At 38.4% G+C, this 19,373-nt stretch overlaps 1 protein-coding gene across 4 annotated transcripts in view; it reads right to left on the bottom strand.

Annotated features, from left to right (window-relative positions):
* Positions 1 to 8,096, bottom strand: part of FAAH (fatty acid amide hydrolase) — a 32,571-nt gene extending 24,475 nt beyond the window's left edge. For 3 of the 4 annotated variants that reach the window (XR_015976846.2, XR_015976847.2, XM_088719275.2), the window contains exons 1-10: positions 7,834 to 8,086; positions 7,650 to 7,763; positions 7,404 to 7,513; positions 7,202 to 7,262; positions 6,273 to 6,460; positions 6,061 to 6,190; positions 5,900 to 5,977; positions 5,658 to 5,805; positions 935 to 1,047; positions 781 to 856 (exon numbers count right to left, since the gene is read on the bottom strand). Coding sequence is in view for 2 of the 4 variants with exons in the window: in XM_088719275.2 (XP_088575401.2) it covers positions 781 to 856; positions 935 to 1,047; positions 5,658 to 5,805; positions 5,900 to 5,977; positions 6,061 to 6,190; positions 6,273 to 6,460; positions 7,202 to 7,262; positions 7,404 to 7,513; positions 7,650 to 7,731 (986 nt within the window). In the remaining 2 variants the exon portion in view is untranslated. Of the gene's footprint in view, positions 1 to 780; positions 857 to 934; positions 1,048 to 5,657; positions 5,806 to 5,899; positions 5,978 to 6,060; positions 6,191 to 6,272; positions 6,461 to 7,201; positions 7,263 to 7,403; positions 7,514 to 7,649; positions 7,764 to 7,833 lie in introns of all 4 variants that reach the window. The other variant, XM_039119452.3, reaches the window with a different exon arrangement.
* Positions 8,097 to 19,373: the final 11,277 nt, after the last annotated feature.

Genomic DNA, 19,373 nt, shown 5'->3' with positions numbered 1-19,373 from the left:
AAGAATGTATCAACCCAAGCCAAACCAATACAGGTCAACATGGGCCAACACCGCTCAAAACCAAGTGCCTTGCTCTATTTATATATACATATATTGTGGCTTAAATGCTCCAAAGGAAATAATTAATTTTGCTGTGCCCTTTGTACCCTAGGCCCGAATACATGGTGGTCATCCAAGTTAATGATCTGCACTATTTATCAAGTTCTCCCTATCTTGGATTACAAACAGACCAAAATTCAAGCAATATAGATAAATCAACACGATATATATCCCCCACATTTGTTTCCATCACTAAAAATTATTCCCTTATTGATCATTTTATCCATACCCGATAAGTGATCAACATTGAAATTTTGGTTATACACACTTTGGACATTTGAATCATCATATGGATGTCCCATCACATAGTTTACTTACAAGGCATACTAAGCGATTTATGCCCTATGAATGTTAGAGCCATTCTCATCCCCACCACCCACAGACACACACAGACACAGACTACATATCATATAGATGCATACATTATTTTGTTTATGCTCCATCCAAGGCCTCTATTTAGGTGTTGCACTACATTATATTACGCATGCACTTTTGCTATTAATCAAAGCAGAATATTTGTTTCTTCAATTTAAGAACAAGTACTGTAGAAAGAAACTGCTTTTTTTCACCAAAATGTGAAGAATACTTTCAATAAAAAATCCATGATGAAATCAGCCATCAATGATATGCAGTAGCAAATGGTGAAGTCCACAACAGGAGGGTCAACAATAAATATAATACCCTTCCATGTCAGTCCTCCCGTAGGTTGTCTTTAAGCCTACAATCCCACAAAGGGAAGATGGAATTCTAACTGAACCTGCCTCCAAAAAATAAAAAATGTATTAAAATCCCTGAAGTAAGGAAGCAGTAATTCTGAGACTTCATTTTGTACAACCTCCACCATCTGTTCCTACTGCTGCTGAACATAACCCAGATGCCACAAGTGCTGCTGGACCAGAGGAAGATCCGCCTGTATACCTTTCAATTGAGTGTGGATTTCTAGTTGTTCTGTGAGATATTAGAAGCTGAATATGTAAGTTTTGAAATGATGATAACATTATTGCAATAAAGAGAGAATTTCCAATTACAATTGGTACAAAACATTGCAAACAAAGAGAATTTATAACAGCCAAACAACAATGCAGCAAAGATGAAAGAACAACAACACACGACAGGAAAATGCGGGGGAGAGATCTCGCTCCTCAGCCCCACCTTAAGCATCGGGCATTTGGAACGAAAAATCTTAACTTGTCGACGACTCAATGACATGAAATAGAAGGACATCAAAATATCAGCAACAAAGATCCTATAACATTGGTAGATGAAGGGAAAACAGTACTTATAGATGGTCCAATTTAAGATGAAGTTGCTTCAAAAGATGATTTTATAGATGAGGATAATGAGGTTTACCAAGATATGCATAAGCATCAAATGGGTTGGAGATCCATCTCGGTGCAAACTGCCATATTGGAATTAGAGTCTTGTGAATTTTCATGTCTAATAAGTCAGTTGTCTTTTAGGAGGCAAAAATTGAATGGCAAATATCTATTTGAATTTTCAAGTGTACAAATACTTGTGTTGGAGCCAAGGATAGAGCCAGCCATGTCGGACAATGATGTCCTGCGTGTGTTGCAACATGCTTGTCTATGTCAGCTGTGTTGTGACATGCCAGGTCATGCCAGAAAGTGCTGTGCCAAGGAGGCATGCCACAAAGTTTTGTATGTCAACACAAGCAAGTGCCAGGGCATGTATTGTACCAGCCAGTGACTGCTACAGCACCAACACCAACACCTCCATCCTTGCTCAAAGATGTCGTAAGTCATTTAAGCAGCAAACTTTTTTTTAACTAGTTTGGTCACCATGATGATTAAAACTTAAAAATCGCCCAGAAGTTTCAGTGCAGCAATAGAGTCGAGACTGAGTTCAACTAGGAAATGTTATCAATGGTTTTTGGGTTCCAATAGGAGTCTTGCATTGTGAAGTTTTAGTTGGCATGTCTTTAACAAGAATACTAACTGTTATAGCAGTTGCTATAATGAGCTAAAGACAGGCAGACCATAATTACAAATTAAAAATATGTTTTATTCGGCTATGAATAAATATTTCTTTCCTATGATGGATTCCTTGAAATTGCCCCTTAGCCACATTGCTTTTGTATTTGTTTTATATCTTTTCCAAGTGAACCTAACCCGAGCAATAGAATGTTCTGATGATTACATTGTCCCTCCGCAACACTCAGACTTAGTCTCTCTTCTATAAATTCATGCCACAGGTGAAGTGAAAAGTTAAAAGTTGAAAGCAAATAAGCAGCAAAGTATAAATAAGGAAATATCATGAGAGACAATTGATTGTTGTATTATCAATTCATTCACGCATGAGGGTGAGCCTTGGTGCAACAGTAAGGTTGTTACATTGAGACCTAGAGGTCATGGATTCAAAACACAGAAATATACTCTCTACACACGGGTAAGGCTGCATACATTTGAACCTCCCCAGATCCTGCAATGGCGGAATGGAAAGATGATCATATGATTAAATTCCTAGCTAACAAAGTGCAAGATATTCAGGAAACAATTTGTCAAATTATAAATGACTACTATGCCATCAAAAACTTAAATTCGAGATGAGTTTCTGTGCAATAGAAGTGAATAATACAAGTGCATTCTTTTAAATTTAATAGACTTTCATATTTTTAATTTAAGTTGTATTGGGACTAGATGTGCATCTGAGTTGCTTTTCTTGTAATTGTCAGGTGAATTTTTAGAGATAATTTTTGACTCCTACTTTGATTAGGATTCGCATCTTAAAGCCCTGTTTCAGACAAAGGTTGTGCATAGAGTTTTTCAGCTAATAAGGGTTTATCTCTTGAAGCTTTAGGCATCTTTGCACATGGAGTTCAAAAAATCCAGATTGAGCATCCATGAGAAGATGACAATTGATCCATGCTCCATAGCTAGAAAAGAACCCTGCTGAACATGTCAATGCAAAGGTTTCATCATAATTAGTCAGATGCAGATGAGGAAAATTGGCAGCATGAGAAGTTTTGCCCTAGGATGATTTGTCGCATGAATGTATATAAGATATCAATAATAGTATCATAACCAACATAGTTGCAACAGCTTTGTTTATAGACTTGGATTAAAAGAAGAAAGCATCCAATTCAATCAGCTATCGCATGGGTAAGTCGTACAATTATTCTAGTCCAATTTGTTGTGTTTGGTGACATGACGCTTGTGAAAAAGAATGTCATGTTTAGACAGACTAGGAAGTTTAACACAATGTCATGATAGCAACTCCACAATTTTATGCACAATGAAGAGCCAGAATGTCTCACTGCCCACAAGGAAAAACTACAAATTCAGATACAAGTGCAGAAATCAAGTCATCCATCTCTGATAATGTATAGCTTCCAAGGGATGGAAAGTAGAGTAGTAGACAAAGATGAAAGTCCTTTAACAAGCATCAATTCACCACAGCCTAGTTATTCATAATCAGGCAGAACTGTTAGCAATTCAACATGTCACCACAACAAGACTTTAAGAATGATGCACTTTAAAAAAAAAAAGCATGGTATATTGGATTGAACAGCAGACTTAATAATTCATGAAAGCTGGAAACCCACATTCTTAGCACTATCTTTTTTAGGAGAACCCTTCATGTAGAAATTAAAATGGAAGCCCACCTACATCTAGACAATCTTAGGAGAATAGTCATGTGCTGAAAATCCTAAAGGGAAAGAAAAGAAAAGCCCGTCAATCAGTTGGGGCCTGCAATACGGTGGTCACTCTAAGAGGAGCCCTCCTTCATAGCACAAATAGGGGTAACAATGAATCATATTTGGATTGAATCGATGACATCCAACTTCCTCAATGACATCCAGCTCCCAACTAACTCTTTTACATCCAAAACACGATCTGAGCCTACTGTATCACGAAGGGTCTGCATCTGATCGAGCCCATTAAGATATTAGATTCAGTTTTGGTTTTGGGTCTAGGAGGAAGCAAAAGGTGGCATTCATATGAAACAGCCTTAAAAGGGTGGGCTGCTGGCAGAGCAGGCCGACATGTAAGGTTTAGTGACAGGAGACAGGTGGGATTTGAAAAAGGGAACAAAAGTGGAGCAGGAAAGGGAGGATTTGGGAGAAAAGGGATGAGGCAGGGCAGGAGGTATGTTGGGTCTAGGTTGGTGCCCAAAGGAAGATTGGAGAGAGTAGGTGAGGGATTACCTTCTTAAAGATTTGACCTTCTGGGTTCTATTATCATATGAAACACATTAGACGCTGGGAAGGGAAGGGACAGAAAGCAGAGGCAGGAGATTGAATCAACCTAAATCCAGTAAGACTAGAAAATAGAAATCCTATATTAATATCCGATTGCACGGATTCTTGAGATTTAATGTCATATGTGAGATAGGCTAACAGGCTTTGAGCTTCGATCACCACTTTGGAACATACGTGATGAGAGAAATATAGCTTAGTTTTGTTAGGATGTTTTTCCTTCTGTATATGGCTTGGAGCTCTTCTTAGGAGTTTGAGTATGCTTAGAACTTTAATTTCAAAACTTTGGGACTTCTTCACTATGTAGAAAAAGTCTGCTTTAGTTCATCATACTCAATTATAATCTAAGGTTATAAAACAGAACTATCTCATGTAACATATTGCTATTTATAAAGATTAACAAAGGCCCTAGTTCTTATTTTGTTGAAGTTCTTTCATCAAATGGAGTCCAAAATCATTATCAGTGGTGTGGCTCCATTAGGGAATTGCATAAGATCATTAGGAAAAGATTTCTGCTCATATATGAGGTGTCATATCTCAAGTTTATGATTCGTCACCATTCTTATCACTGTTCACTAGGTATGTTGAAATAGTCTCAAAATAATATGTTAATTTATTGTTTACATGTTGAAATTTAGTTATAAACAATAGGGTTAATTGGTGGGTCTGGCCAGGACTGTAAGCAGGGTACAGGAGAGGGGGATTAGATGAGGCTGACATAGAGAGAGAGAGAGAGCAGTCCATCGAATAAGTTGATGTTGATGTTATTTTCTGCAATTGCACTATCACAAGTACACAAAGAGCCTAACCTTAATCTTAAAATTGCCAAGATAATCTGACAACAATAAATTCAGCACCTTTCATTCACCAATTGTTGTGCATCAATTTTGAAGTATAGAAGTTCTTTATGCAATTTAAATATCATACACTTTTCGCAACTTTAGGAAAGTAATATGACAAGTAAAACCAGAGAAGCACAAGGCTAACATCTTATGATATTGAGAGTATATTCCTTTACCTTCTTGTTACATAATTCATATATCCTTAAAATCAAATAATATACTTTCAGTTTATGAAATTTATGTTTCAAGCATAGGATTCTTCACCTTGTCAAGGTAACTTCCATGAATTACATAACAAGTTCTGAGGTTATGGAGTTTCTAAAGTTTCACTAGACATCACTAGACCATGTTCCTAGAATCACATGCAAAATGCTCAATATTTCATGATTATCCCCAAGGGCACGAACGGCAGTCACATCAAATTCCAGCCAAAGAACACTGAAGAACAAACATCTGTACGAAGTAAAAAGATTAGAGCAAAAGGATTTCATGAAGCCTACCCATAATTTGGATTGTTCCCAGTTGTTCCAAGTCCCAACTCATGCATATTTCCTTTGCCTATAAAAATCACACCACAGCTTCGCAACCGAGAAACACAGACTGCATCTTGGGTGACCGCACGAACTTTGTGAAACCATGTTGTAGCTCCTGAAGTCACAGTGTTCAAAGATGAGACAAGCTTATACCTTGAAAATCCGTCCCAATAGAAAGACTCAGAGAAAAAAAGGGTGTCTAAACTTACCTTTAGTTAGATAAGGATAGCAGTCTATATCATCTTTAATAGCCATAAAAATACCATCTAAGATGGACAAGGGTTTCCCTGCATATGCCAAATATAAGTAAGTGCAATCATGAGCAACAGACTCTTTTATCATTTGATGCACGACTATACAATGGTGGTACCTTCTAAAATTCTATTTGTGGAAGCTACAGCTTGTTTCCTCACCTCTTCCGCACTAAAAGAAATCAACATTGGCATGGGGGGCTTCTTACCACTGTATTCTTCTAAGGCTGAAATTACATGTTCTGCAACCTAGATAGTGAAACGGTAAATCCCTCCTTCTAGAAAAGCATATATAAAAGATTAGAAACTTCAAAAATCAGTAGTAACATACAACTGATGGGGTTGTTATCTTAGACCGATAGGCATGTGCATAGTCACGGATCGTCCAGTACAAAAATGGAGGGGAATCACTGCTCCAATGTTGAGAGAGATCATATGGGGTAAGACACTCCGTGGCTGTTTCAAGACGAGCAACAGGGTCTCTGTTTTCATCAACAAGAACTACTCCCAGTTCTGGCTCTGAAAATTAATCAGATCAAGCCTTTAGAATCCGCCATTTTTACAGGAAGGTTGTATGCTTAGGTGCATCATACTATCGTAGCCCCCTTCCTCTGCTCTCCTTTTTGAAGACAGATGATAGCGGTGGCAACCATGACTCTTGTTTGTCTCCCTCCTTTTCTTTTTCGGGTGAATAAAGCCATGATGGTGTCACAGAAACCATAAAATCCAACATGGGGAGAAAAAAGGGATGGAGGAAAGAAACCATCGCTGTTCCCGCTTATGGAAGGAAAAATTTCGATATAAAATGGCTTGGATCGCTAAGGATGTACAAGATAAATAATATAGTAGCATTCTCGAAGAAAGGTTACAAAATCAAAATATAAGCTGGGAGATTTAGCATGTTAAAGATTTACAAAGCTTTGATATTAGCATTCTCATCTTGTGATATTAGACCAGAAGCCATTGTGCACCAAAGTAACTTTACCAATTTACTTTTATTTTTTTTTCTTCTCCCTTTGTCTTTTTGGTGAGAGTATATAGTCGAGCAAGCGCACAATTAAAACCAGGACGTTCTGGGCAGCTAGTAGCGGATTATGCATCGAGCTACCTATGCTTGCAAAACATATAAAACGCACTCTTACATGCCAATGACGATGTCAAAATGGTTTCAAAATTATTTCATTTAAATACCGAGGAACTGGAAGACAATAAACACTAATAGACAGGATAGAAGTTCATCTTCTCCATTACAAGTTGTACCTTGAGGCGGGAACTCCGGCCGGAACATTGGCCTCTCAGGAATCACGGTATTCTGCAACATCTGCAAAGCAAAAGGATGGATTTCCGGTTGGCTCCCCATTCAAAGATCGCATCGTCACGAACAGTGACAACGAGGAAGGGAAAAGAAAGATGTAAGGAATTTTAAAATCAGGAGAACGGGCAATGACAAAATAGTTAGAACCTCAGTAATTCCATTCTGCCGCTTCAAGAAGGACGTAATGAGAGAGCCCAGCAGAGGGGTTTCGAGCAGCCAAACGAAAAGCCGCAGAGTGAACCCCGTCAGATGTGGCGCTGAAAGTCACAAAGAAATAACAGCACAAAAAAAAAAAAGGTAGGTCTCATCAGCGAACCTCCAAGGTCGATTCCAATGATTCTTAAAAGCCTTACAACGAAAAAGCGAGCAATGGACGACGAGCAGAAACCAAACCTTGGATTTGTTGGGGCCGGTACTTGACGGCGGAGACGTCGACCTCCTCCACCGGCATCATCACGCGCTTCTTCTTGCCCATCTCTCTCTCTAACTCGGAGTCCAGTCGAATTACTGATAAGAGCCCTAGACGTCAGCTATACCCGAATAGATCACAAAGGTTTGGAAAAACAATTGGAAATACCTAGAACAGCGACGTCGTGAGAGGAAGAAAGAACAAGAAATAGAGACAGAAGAGGTCGGATATAGCTGGATCTTTCTGTATTTCCGTCTGTCTGTATCTGTGGGGGAGCCGGCGCGGTTGTTGTCGTTAGGTGGGAGTGGGAGGGAAGAGCGAAATGAGATGAGGGCGTCGCACGGGGCCGAAGGCTCTTGGTTCTTGACTCCCTTGCTCCTTCCCAGTCTCCAGGCGGTGATATTTTTCTTTGTTTAAGGAAAACAAAGAGCGGAGTCGCCAACGTTCACAGGATGAGGTGGATCGCAGGGTTCGCGATTGGAGGCTTGATGCCGGGCCCATGCCATGGCGGCAGGAGCCACCCACTTGACAGAAGCCGTTTAAACGGGCTCAACTACCCAACTGCCACGCGTCAGGCAAACGCTTTCCCCTCCCTAACGCGTAGACAGACCCCAGTCAGTCTGGTACCCAAGGTTTTTACTTTTTTATCGGTCGCTGCTCCCCTCTCCAGCTTGCGAAACTCGGATAAGCAATTAGCATGTCGCTTTCTTGTTCCTCCTCCGCGTAGCTAGCGTGCGAAAATTTCTCTTTGTTGTAATTTTTCTAAATTATATCACGCCTGCAATGCTTACTTAAAAGCCTGATGAAATAAACTAAAGTGCAGAAGCTTGTGGAATATTAGCCCAGCACAGGCTCAAATGGATGTAGTCGTTTAGAGGTTACAAATGGTAGAGGAGCACGTTTGGGCTTGTACTCGTTAGAGATGGCTTGGCTTTTTCGACAATTGATGGTCTTCCACAGTAATGCACGGTGTGAGCGTCGGGGACCACGCAATACCACCTTACTTTTATACTAGTCTCGCCTATGTAGTCAGGAATTGATGCAATATATGAGGGAGTTAGCAGCGTTAGTGGGCCCCGCCTATGGTTTAATCAATCCCCGGTTTCATGTCCGATCAGTATACTGAATAATTCTCACAAGCAATCATCCAAATGCCTAGAATAGCTTCCAGCATGGCGATGAGGCCTGCCTGATCGTCTAAATTTATAAATGCTTGGTCCGTAATCTAGGAGCAAACCTAGACAGATATATCGTCGCCTAATTTTTCCAATTGACGTGGGTGCTCGCCCAATACAACTCAGATTGCACAAGGTGCCCCGAGTCTACTTGGATCTGCTTTGATGACTCGAGACAAACCAAAGGTGAACAAAAAGGAGCCTTGTATATGAAAAAGGTTTTTTTTTTTATGAAAAAAAAAAGATTAAGGGAGGCAGAATACATCGGAACTTTATTAATGATATATATATAGAAAAAACATCATCTCATGGCTCTCTCTCTTTTTTCAGAAGGCCCAACCTTAACTAAAATCTATAGTAAGATACACCAAACACATCAGCATACAGTATACATCCCAAAGAAGGTAGAATGGAAGTCTGATTTCAATGATAAAATCTCTCTCCACCGCATGCATAACTAGCTAATCTGCTGCCGGGTTTTTTTCTCGGTGAATGTGGATTGCCTTGGCTACAAATAAAGCCTACTTCTAGGGTAAAATATCTTTTCAAAAAAGGTTTGATTGCTCCTTGTTTTGAGTAACATACATTAATCCAAGATATGATCGTAATAGAGTCACCTTCAATCTAAACACGTGGCATGCTAGGCGAAGAACCGCACATCGAAGGCCATCCCATGCAGCAACTAGTTCGGCAATCGGCATATGGAGCAGAGCAATGAGGAAGAGAGCCTTGTCCGTAGCCCACACAAAGCGACCATACTGATCCCGATGATGAATCCAGTAGCTACTTGCATACCTTGAACATACCTATTGAAATTTACCTTCAAACCACTAAGGGGAGGGGGTCGCCACCGAACAAACACATTACTCGGTTGAGTAGGAACCTGTTTGAAGAGCCACTTAAGGGCCTTGACTGTGCCTCGGAAGATTCATGATCATAAGTAGAAACAATATCCACCATCTAGAAGTAAAAACACCTTGCCAGCTGAGTTAGGCTAATGATTGAATTTTGAAATAAGTGTTCATTCCTTGCTTTCCACAGCCACCAAGCAATGTAGGCCATCAAGGATCTCAAGCTGTTCTCTACTTAGGCATTGACTAACATACTAATCAATACCGACAAAGAAGTAGGGCAAGCTCCAGGACCAATCAACGTTAACAGCTACTTCACATTGCCGTGCAAAGGAACACTAAATAATAACATGATTACAGTCTTCATTTTGGTCAGGGCAAAGATCACAAGATTGCATGTCCTCATATATGATTCTCGACCTATGAAGGAGCTGCTTACAAGGGAGTTTAAGCCACAATAACTTCCAACAGAATGTTTTTTCCCGCATAGGCACCAGGATCAAAATCCAGCTAGAAGAACTAGACATATCTGACTGAGATGTGGTTTGGAGTAATTTATAGAACTCCATTGTGGTGATGTAAGTTTATTTGAGCCCTAACACAGCTGATCAGCCCATAAGCTTGTGGATGAAGAAATATTGTATACATGGATCATCATTTCAGCTGGAAATATGGTAGATAGAATATCCCGATTCTGTGATCTGCCTAGTCTATATGAAGTCAAAAGCTCAAACAAAGCTCTGGAGTTGAGGCTAAGAACTCAGAAATGGCCATGCACTCTTATATATATATGTATGTATGTATGTATGTATGTATGTATGTATGTATGTGTGTGTGTGTGTATATATATATGTATGTGTGTATGGATCATCCTCTTTATCGCATCACTCTACCGCAACATATTGCAACATAATGAACGAGTAACCACTGAGCAAGTGAGGTGGTAAAACCACGAGAAATCCATGAAGAAGATGAGTTGCAATTAGGCAATATAAGGGACTAGGATTTAATCAACAGTACTTCCAAGTTCTAACTGTCAAATTCAATCACTTACAATCGCTCATACATCGATCAAGGGTGGGTGGTTGAATAAGGCAATATCATTTAGGTAGGTCGCTTGTCCTGGTCAATCACTTGATATTGATTGATGCATGAATTAAAGTGGTGGTCAATTTAGAATTACAAATTGTGATAATAGGGGGAGAGGATTTCGACTATGGCTAATTTGCTTGACAAATAGAGCTGGCATGATTGTCAGTGGGGCAAGAAAGATAGGAAAAGGAGCAATTTTGAAACTTACCGAGATTCATCATGCTTCTCCATGCCCGGTAAGATGTTCTTATAGTAACTAGTGAAATTATTCTGTTGTTTAACATCAGTTTGAATCAGTCTGGTTGTAAGCTAGAAAAAAAAGATGGTATAGCTTGTTAGCCTACATGTACAAATATAATTGATATATCAATAATTCAATATTTCTAATATTTATAAATAGTAAATAAGAAGAATAAACTAGCAAATTATTTACTTGACAATATAATAATAAAATAAAGAAATAAAAAAAGATGGCATGTGGATCAAAGTACGCTGACACGCTGTCCTATAAAAGTTTATGCCCCCCACGCACGGGTTCGCTGGCATAGATCTCCTAGAGATACGACGACCCAGTACAGAACTACGTCTTCTCCGTTAGTGCGCCTCCAGAGAAGAAAGAAGAGTACGTTCACGCTTGCAGATAGCTCAAAAAAAACTCAGAAATATTTAAAATTATGAGGAGAAGTGAATAAGAATAAGAGAGAGAAGAGAAATTTTTCGTCCATTTGAAATGATCCCTAGAGCCCTTTATATAGGCTTGTGCGCCACGTAAAAAAGGTTACAGGCGCGTCAAAAGAAGCAGACGCGGGCCAAAAGAAGCATAATTTCACCGAGAGAAGAAAAGAGCCCGTTGACGCAGCCCCATTACGCGAACCGCGCGCGATCATGTGCGGACGGACAAGTGGCAAGCATCCAAGCACAAGCGAGCAGTCAAAGAAGGAAGGAACGCGTGCAGAATCCAAGGAGGAGTCCGCGGACTCTTTCATAGAGGCCAGGCGAGCAGAAGCATGGGCGGCCAAGATGCAACAGGCCGCCGGATCAAAGGAGCATAAGAAGACATGTCATCAATCCGCGGAAGCCAGCAAATTCAGAATATGGCCGCAAGAGATCTGACTTAGTTTGGATCCCCTTGCATAATTAGGAAGATCATTTGAATTTCAAATTGTTGCCGCCACTAAGCTTATTCAGTACATAGACATTAGGCCTATATAAAGAGCGCGAGAAGGAAAGAAATCGAGAAAAAAAAGTGGAGATTAAATGCGGCGCGGTTTTCAAAAAGGTTTAACATATTTAATTTAATTCAACAATTCTCCACATAAATTAAATATTTAAATAATTTAAAAATTAAAATAAAGTGCTGAGTATCTTATATTATGTAATAGGTGTAAATATCTTTTGGTTTGAACCTTTACCTAGTGACAATTGATTACCTCTGTGAAGTTAAGGTGGACTATGCCTTGAACCTTGGTCAATGGCTCAGATTTCATCAACAACACACATAATATAGCATTAACAATGCTCGAAGTGGGTTTGCGCCTTACGGTCATGCGCAGATATCTCTTTATGTGTGTTATTAGAGAATAACCCACTTTTTACAGTCGCGGCCTCATGACTACACACATATAGGTGAATCCTCAAAAGGGTACAAGCAAGTAGGTATCCTGCTTCATGAGTCTCGGATTCATTAAAAGTAAAAATTCAACCTAACCCTTACTTTTTATGAGCATTGTTGCCCTAGGGATAGAAAAAATAAATAGTGCTCCTCCTTAGTTACCTATCTGACTTGTTTTTACCCATTGAACCTTTTTCAGGTTGGGTTACCACCGTAGTGACTTTACTTATGGGCTTAACCCCATCCCCTCGATAACTCTAAAACCACTATTATAGACAATCCTTTGGTAAGCTGATCAGCTAGATTTCTTTCGAATCTTACACAATTAAGTGCAATCAAGTTGTTCTTTAATTTTTATCTCAATGATTAATGGCGCACTTTTAAGTGCCTATTCATTTTCACATTTGCATTTTCTTGATTGCATTTATCTATAGCAGATCTACAGTCACAATGAACAGATATAGAAGGTAATGGTGAAGTTACAAGAGGTAAATCTACCAGTAGATCTCTAAGCCACTCAACCTCAATGCTAGTGTTATCTAGGGCAATCATTTCAGATTCTATGGTGCTCCTAGCCACTACAGTTTGTTTAGTAGATTTTCATGATACAACTATATCTCCTAAAAGAAAACTAGTGGTGGATTTGGTGTCAATTGTATTACTGATCCAGTTGGCATCACTATAGCCTTTCAGAGCAGCAGGATAACCACAATAGTGTAATCCCAAAGATATGATACCCTTAAGGTATTAGTAGTATGCCCTAGAAGCCAATTTGGAAGACGCATTGTAATTATTCTGGAGGCATAAAATTTGTACTTGATCTTTTATCAATTAATAAAATCATGCATTTTGTTCATTCGTGTTATTATGCGTCCATGAATCGTCCTAGGAATTAATAAAATAATATTCTCAAGAGTTGAGAATTTAAGGTATGTGTAATTAATAATTAATTTCTAAATTGCTTCTGATCGATGGATCATCACGAAGGACGGTGATCGATCCAATGAGATTAGTGCACAGATCACTTTTCTTGATAGTCGAGTCTTAAGTCCATAGTGTGGAGACACTGGGGTGATTGTGCAAGTACTTGTTAGAAAACAAGGGTACTGAGCGTGACCAAAAAAAGAAGTCACTTGGATGTCTATCCACTCGTCAGTGACTTACTTGATGCTGCAGTTGTATGATTAGTACTTAGGCCTGTGAAACCTCAGCTAATCATGGTGAGGTTGCTGTAGTTTGACGAGCACATAAACATGGGCTCTAAGGGTCCTTGTTGTATAGGTTGGCTGCAGTAGGTTCACTGTCGGATTAGGATTGCATCTAGATGGGATCTATCGATCTTGATAGATTAGGAGTGATCCTATGTGATTCATGAGACTAAGTTCGAAAGACCTTGGCCAGGGCAGTTTTGAAAAAAGAGTTTTTCAATCTCGAACTTGAGTCAAATAAATCTGACATAAGACAGACGATGGAGTTTGACGAGTTATCCATAACCTCCATCATGTTGGGATCCATGATAGAGGTACTATATCATATGCTAACTATGCCTAGAGGTTCATCCCTTCCATTCTGCTAGGTTGTCACTATATGCTACTAGGTGTCACTGGTGAATTGTGAGATTCAAAGGCATTCACTTGGTGATCAGTGACCCTAAGAGTAGAGTTGAAATCGTTTCAACTCATTGAAAGAAGTTTCGATGATATTATGATAGAGATTATAATATATCTCACTACCTGTCAGAATAAAACCTACAAGGTCACACATATTAGATGTTTTGATCGTTCCGACGGTTGGATTGCGATTTAAAATCGCAATTAAAATTGATTGTCAATTGGATTAACTCGCTAAGAGTTAGTGAGTTAAAGAAGAAGGATTTGCAATTAGATTGCAATTTAATTGATTTGATTGGACCTAATTAAATTAGGCTTAACCTTATTGAATAAGGATGAGAAAGCCTAATTAATTAAAACTCCTTATTAGATAAAGAACTTGATTCATAAAGTCCAATTCAAGTCCCAACTAGATTAGGATTCATATAAATCAATTTGGAGGACACATTGGGTTCTAATTGGATTAGAATTCAATTAATCAGGTGGGACCATGTAAATCCTAATTGGATTAAGAGACCCACGCATGGAAAGAAGGGAGAGAGCCCTTCCTTCATGCGTGTGGAGCAAAGAAGGAAAGGAGGGGCGTCCGCCCCTCCTCCTTCTCACACGCACAAAGAAAGGAGGGGCGTCCGCCCCTCCTTTCCTATAACGGACCCACGCCATGTGGAGGGGCAGATGCCCCTCCACCTCCTCCTTGTTGATGCGGATTGCCACATGGCATGAGCACATTCTTTGGATTCTCTACAAACTTTTTTAAGTAAGGGTTGCGATAGAATTAAATAAGAGGTGTTGCAGATTTTGGAGGGATGAATCAAGGAGTGATTGATCTCTGAAATTATTCCTTATTTGTATGGGCATGAGATGCCTATTTAAAGGGCCCTGGCGTGAAGCATGAATGCATTAGAGCCTCCATTCAGCCGCCACCCTCTCTCTCCTTCTTCCTCCTTAGCTTGAGCAAGAAAAAGGGAAGAAGAGCTGCGCCATCTTCTTCCTCCTCTTTGATGTTCGTCGTCTTCCTTCTTCTTCCTCTCAAAGTAATAAAGAAGTTGATTAAAAGAAGAGGAATTCAGCCATCAAAAATGATCTCTGTAAAGGAGCTAGCACTCCGATGAGATTTTGGAGCGATCTATACCTCGTGTGGATACCTGTAGAGGCCGGATGCTTGTGTGGCTTCAAGAGAACTAGAAATCCTACGATCATCAGATAGTGGTGAAGTTCTACCCGCTCAAAGGTAAAAATTAGATCTTTATAAATTCTATACAATTAGAAATTGTAGTAGATATGAAATTAATCTAGTCTTTTAATTTTATTTTTTTTTAGATTTCATAAATCTGAGTTAGAAAACTCTAGAAAATTTTTGAAATCTACGTTCCCTAGAACGTTCATGAGATGAACGACTCCGCACGTGTCTTTCCGCTGCAATCGTCGCAACGCGTGCGGGGGTAATCCGACATAAGGTACCGGAGAGTTCTTTCTAGAGGAGTCCAATAATCATTATTAAGGTTGTGAGTATATCTACTCAGTCGGTTTACGGAGTATGTAATATCAAGTCTGGTATAATTTGCAAAAAACTCTAGAGAACCAATGACTTGGGCATTAAAGCTTTGATTGACTGTATCACCTAAGTTCTTTTTTAGATAAAGAGATGGATTATAGAGAGTAGATACAGGATGACAATCGGAGTAGTAAAAATTTTTAAGAATCTTCTCCATATAGTGGCTTTGGAACAAAGTTATTCCATCTTCTCATTACTTTTCCATTGACCACACTTTCCCCCCTTTTTTTCCTGCGAACCAAACGAGCCCTAAAAGACTTGTTGTAGTTGGGACGGAAAGAACGATTCTGATTTTTGGATTTGGGCTTGGGCTCAACATTGTTGACTTTGGGCAAAAGATTAGAGGAGTGAGATTTTCTCTAAGACGATGTTGTTTTTCAATCCTAATAGAATTTAAGACTTGAGTTAGAGACAGATCACTTTGGGTGTGGCTCAAAGTATTGACAAAGTCTATAATACGGGCAACTTGGAAAGACTCATCTAGGTGGGTTCCATTTGCTTAGAGTTGAAGAATCAGTATTTCATATTCATGGATTTGATCATTCATAGGTTTGGAATCAACAAATTTAAACTTGCTAAAGTCAAAGAACTTGAATCTCTTTAGCCCGGCATCATCAAGTCCATATTTATTTTCTAGGGTATCTCAGAGATTCTTGGTACTCTTAGCTATATAATAAATATCATAAAGCCTATCAAAAAGGGCACCTGGGATTCTATGAAGACAGTGGTAGTTGGTTTTTTTTGGAGTCCTGGTAGAGGAGGTGGAGGAAGCAGCAACAGTTTGGGAAGAGGAAGGAGCAGGGTTTTGGTTGCGACGAGTAGCAGGTCGTGAAGCAGATGCGTTAGACACATTACTGACTTCAGTAGTGCTCTCACTAATGACTGAAATCAAGCTTAGGGTGGTAAGCCAGAACCATATTTGATTCTGCCACCTCCAAAAGTTTTGACCATCAAACTTTTCAGGTTTAGCACTAAGATTTCATATGTATGGAAAGCCATTGATTAGAAGAAGAAAAAAAATTGATTTGTAGCTTAACACAGTTTTGACACCTGTAAAAATGAAAAGGTTTATGACAAATTATTATACTAATATCTAATTTGAACTTTAGATGTCTAGTTGAAAAATCTAAAGAATAACAGCTAGATCAGCTCCAGATCGGTGGTGGTGCACTAGGCTCCTTTAGGTACCAATCTTTTTTAAGCACGTAGGCCTTTTTGACAGATTTTTCCTAGACACCATTATTTAATGGATAATTTTATTAGATATCGTTTAATTTCATCCTAAGTGCAATATTAAGCTAGCTCCTATGAATTAACCAATTTTTGAATTTTCGTTTGAAGGAAACCTGAAAATTACTCTGTAAGAAATCCAAATGGAGGTATTAATAAATCTCCTGGAGATTAGACAATCTAATATTTTGTTTAAAGAATTAAGCACTAAAATGAAGCTAGCAAAAAATGTGTAATAGCTAAAATATAACAATTTGCAATTATGCAGCAAAATATATAATAAATATTGTAATTTAAAATCTAGTACTAACAGTACGTAAATTTTTCTAGATTGTTAGCCTAGATGCACATATATAATTGATAAATCAATAATTCAATGTTTCTAATATTCATAAACAATAAATAAGAAGAATAAACTAGTAAATTATTTACTTGACAATAGAATAATAAAATGAAGAAATGAAAGAACATGGCATGTGGATTGAAGCACGCTGATGCACTGTCCTAGAAAAGTTTATGCCCCCCATGCACGGGTCCGCTGGCACAAATCTCCTAGAGATACGACGATCCGGTACAAAACTACGTCTTCTTCGTTAGTGCGCCTCTAGAAAAAAAAAAGAGCACGTTCACGCTTGCAGATAGCTCAAAAGAAACTCAGAAAAATATTTGAAATTATGAGGAGAAGTAAATAAGAACAAGAGGAAGAAAAGAAATTTTTCGTCCCTTTAAAATGATCCCTAGAGCCCTTCATATAGGCTCATAGGCCATCCAAAAAAGGTAACAGGCTCGTTAAAAGAAGCAGACGCGGGCCGAAAGAAGCAGAATTTGGCCAAAAGAAGAAAAGAGCCCATTGACGCAACCCAATCACGCGAACTGCACGTGATCAAATGCGGTGCGGTTTTCAAAAAAGTTTACAATATTTAATTGAATTCAACATAGCTATTCCCATTCTATATTTAACTAGTTTTGCTATTATTGTGTTTTCAGGATATTTGGATAATACTGTTGGTTGCAGTGAGGTTTTAAATGAAAAAAAATGGTTTTTGAAGTTGGGTTCCCAAAAGTCACGCCTCTTTCCTTAGTAATCTAAGATTATGATTTTGAGTCTTGAATGCTATATCCAAATATATGAGCCCGGATATATATATATATATATATATATATATATATATATATATATATATATATATATATATATATATATATATATATATATATATATATATATATAGTATGTATTTGTGGGGGCGATAGGGTTGGTGTGGTCTCCCTACACAAAATATTTTTTTTGCCCTAAGAAATAAAGTAGTCCCAAAGTGAGATAACTGCTATTGAATAAAATAACTTTATCCTATAACAATTTACAGTGTTTGACCAGATATAAAATAAGATAACCCGCTACATATTTTGTCATATGCTACACTACCCCCCCCCCCCCCCCCCCCCCCAACAAAAAAAGAAATATCACACCCAAACATTTCCTGAACTACTTTAATGCTCTCTTATACATGTAGCCATCCCCTCTCCTATCACCCACCACATGTAATGAAACTTTGAAGTAATCAAAGAAAATCTCCTCTTATATAATGGAAATGCATGTCTAAGATATTCTTCGGATATCCAAGCTATTGTTCCGCCACCTCCCTTGTGCATTTCATATAAACAATGATAATTAGATTTAATTATAACACATGTAGAGCACAAAAAGTGGACTTTGCATCTATGCCAAAAGGTACAAAATAAAAAATTAAATTGTTGAGTATAATTTACAAGATATAACATTCTTATCAATGAAAAATAATACATTTTAGGAACTTTATCCGTGCATTAAGTTGTTCAAAACTCAGTCACTACACCGTGCCGCTGTAAAGATTAAGATTTTTTTTTTTTGGATATCACCACTCCCTTAAAAAAATTGCTTGCCAAATTACGTGTAAAAAGATCTTTTTGGTATATCATGGACTAAGACCTACCTTGCTCTAAGTTCAGATTTCTTGGATAGGATGTCAAGCTAAGTCTATATTAGTTACAATGTAATATCTAATTTCCTTCTCATGCCTCTCATTTCTTGCTTACGATGCTGTGGTTGTCAAGTTTAATATGCTCCCACCATCTTTTCATAAATTCAGTTCTCATTTCAAAATATGAAAAAGATAATTTTGACAGAAATATGATAGATATTTCATTATAGGGTTCTCTAGAATTTACAACATAAAAATTGTTGATATGATTTACCAATATATAAATGGCACCATTTGCCAAAAAAAGAAAAATTAAGATCAATTTTGCAGGAGGGGGAAACATTGTTCAATTTTGCAGTTTGATCAATATTTAGCTTCTTTTAGACCAAATTTCATTTTACCGGACCAAAACCGGTCATAACCCAGTCCCATCTGCGCTCTTATCCCTTGCGACCCGATTTGCTTGCACAGCGCGGACTTAATGCGGTGCTCGTAGGACTTCAAAAATCGTGCCGGCGCATTTTTGACTCCAAGTCTTTTTTTCTTTTTTTTTTTTTTGCTAAATTGACTCCAAGTCTTCCGTGTATTGGGTGGGCTTCCTGCAGCGGAAATAAAAAGTATC

Source organism: Phoenix dactylifera, chromosome 3 (genome assembly GCF_051530095.1).
Source record: "Phoenix dactylifera cultivar Ajwa chromosome 3, Ajwa_hap1_PhDact_Kaust_v1.1, whole genome shotgun sequence".
Taxonomy (NCBI): Eukaryota; Viridiplantae; Streptophyta; class Magnoliopsida; order Arecales; family Arecaceae; genus Phoenix; species Phoenix dactylifera.
Note: the sequence above shows the minus strand (reverse complement) of the source record. Positions and strands in the feature narration are given on the sequence as shown.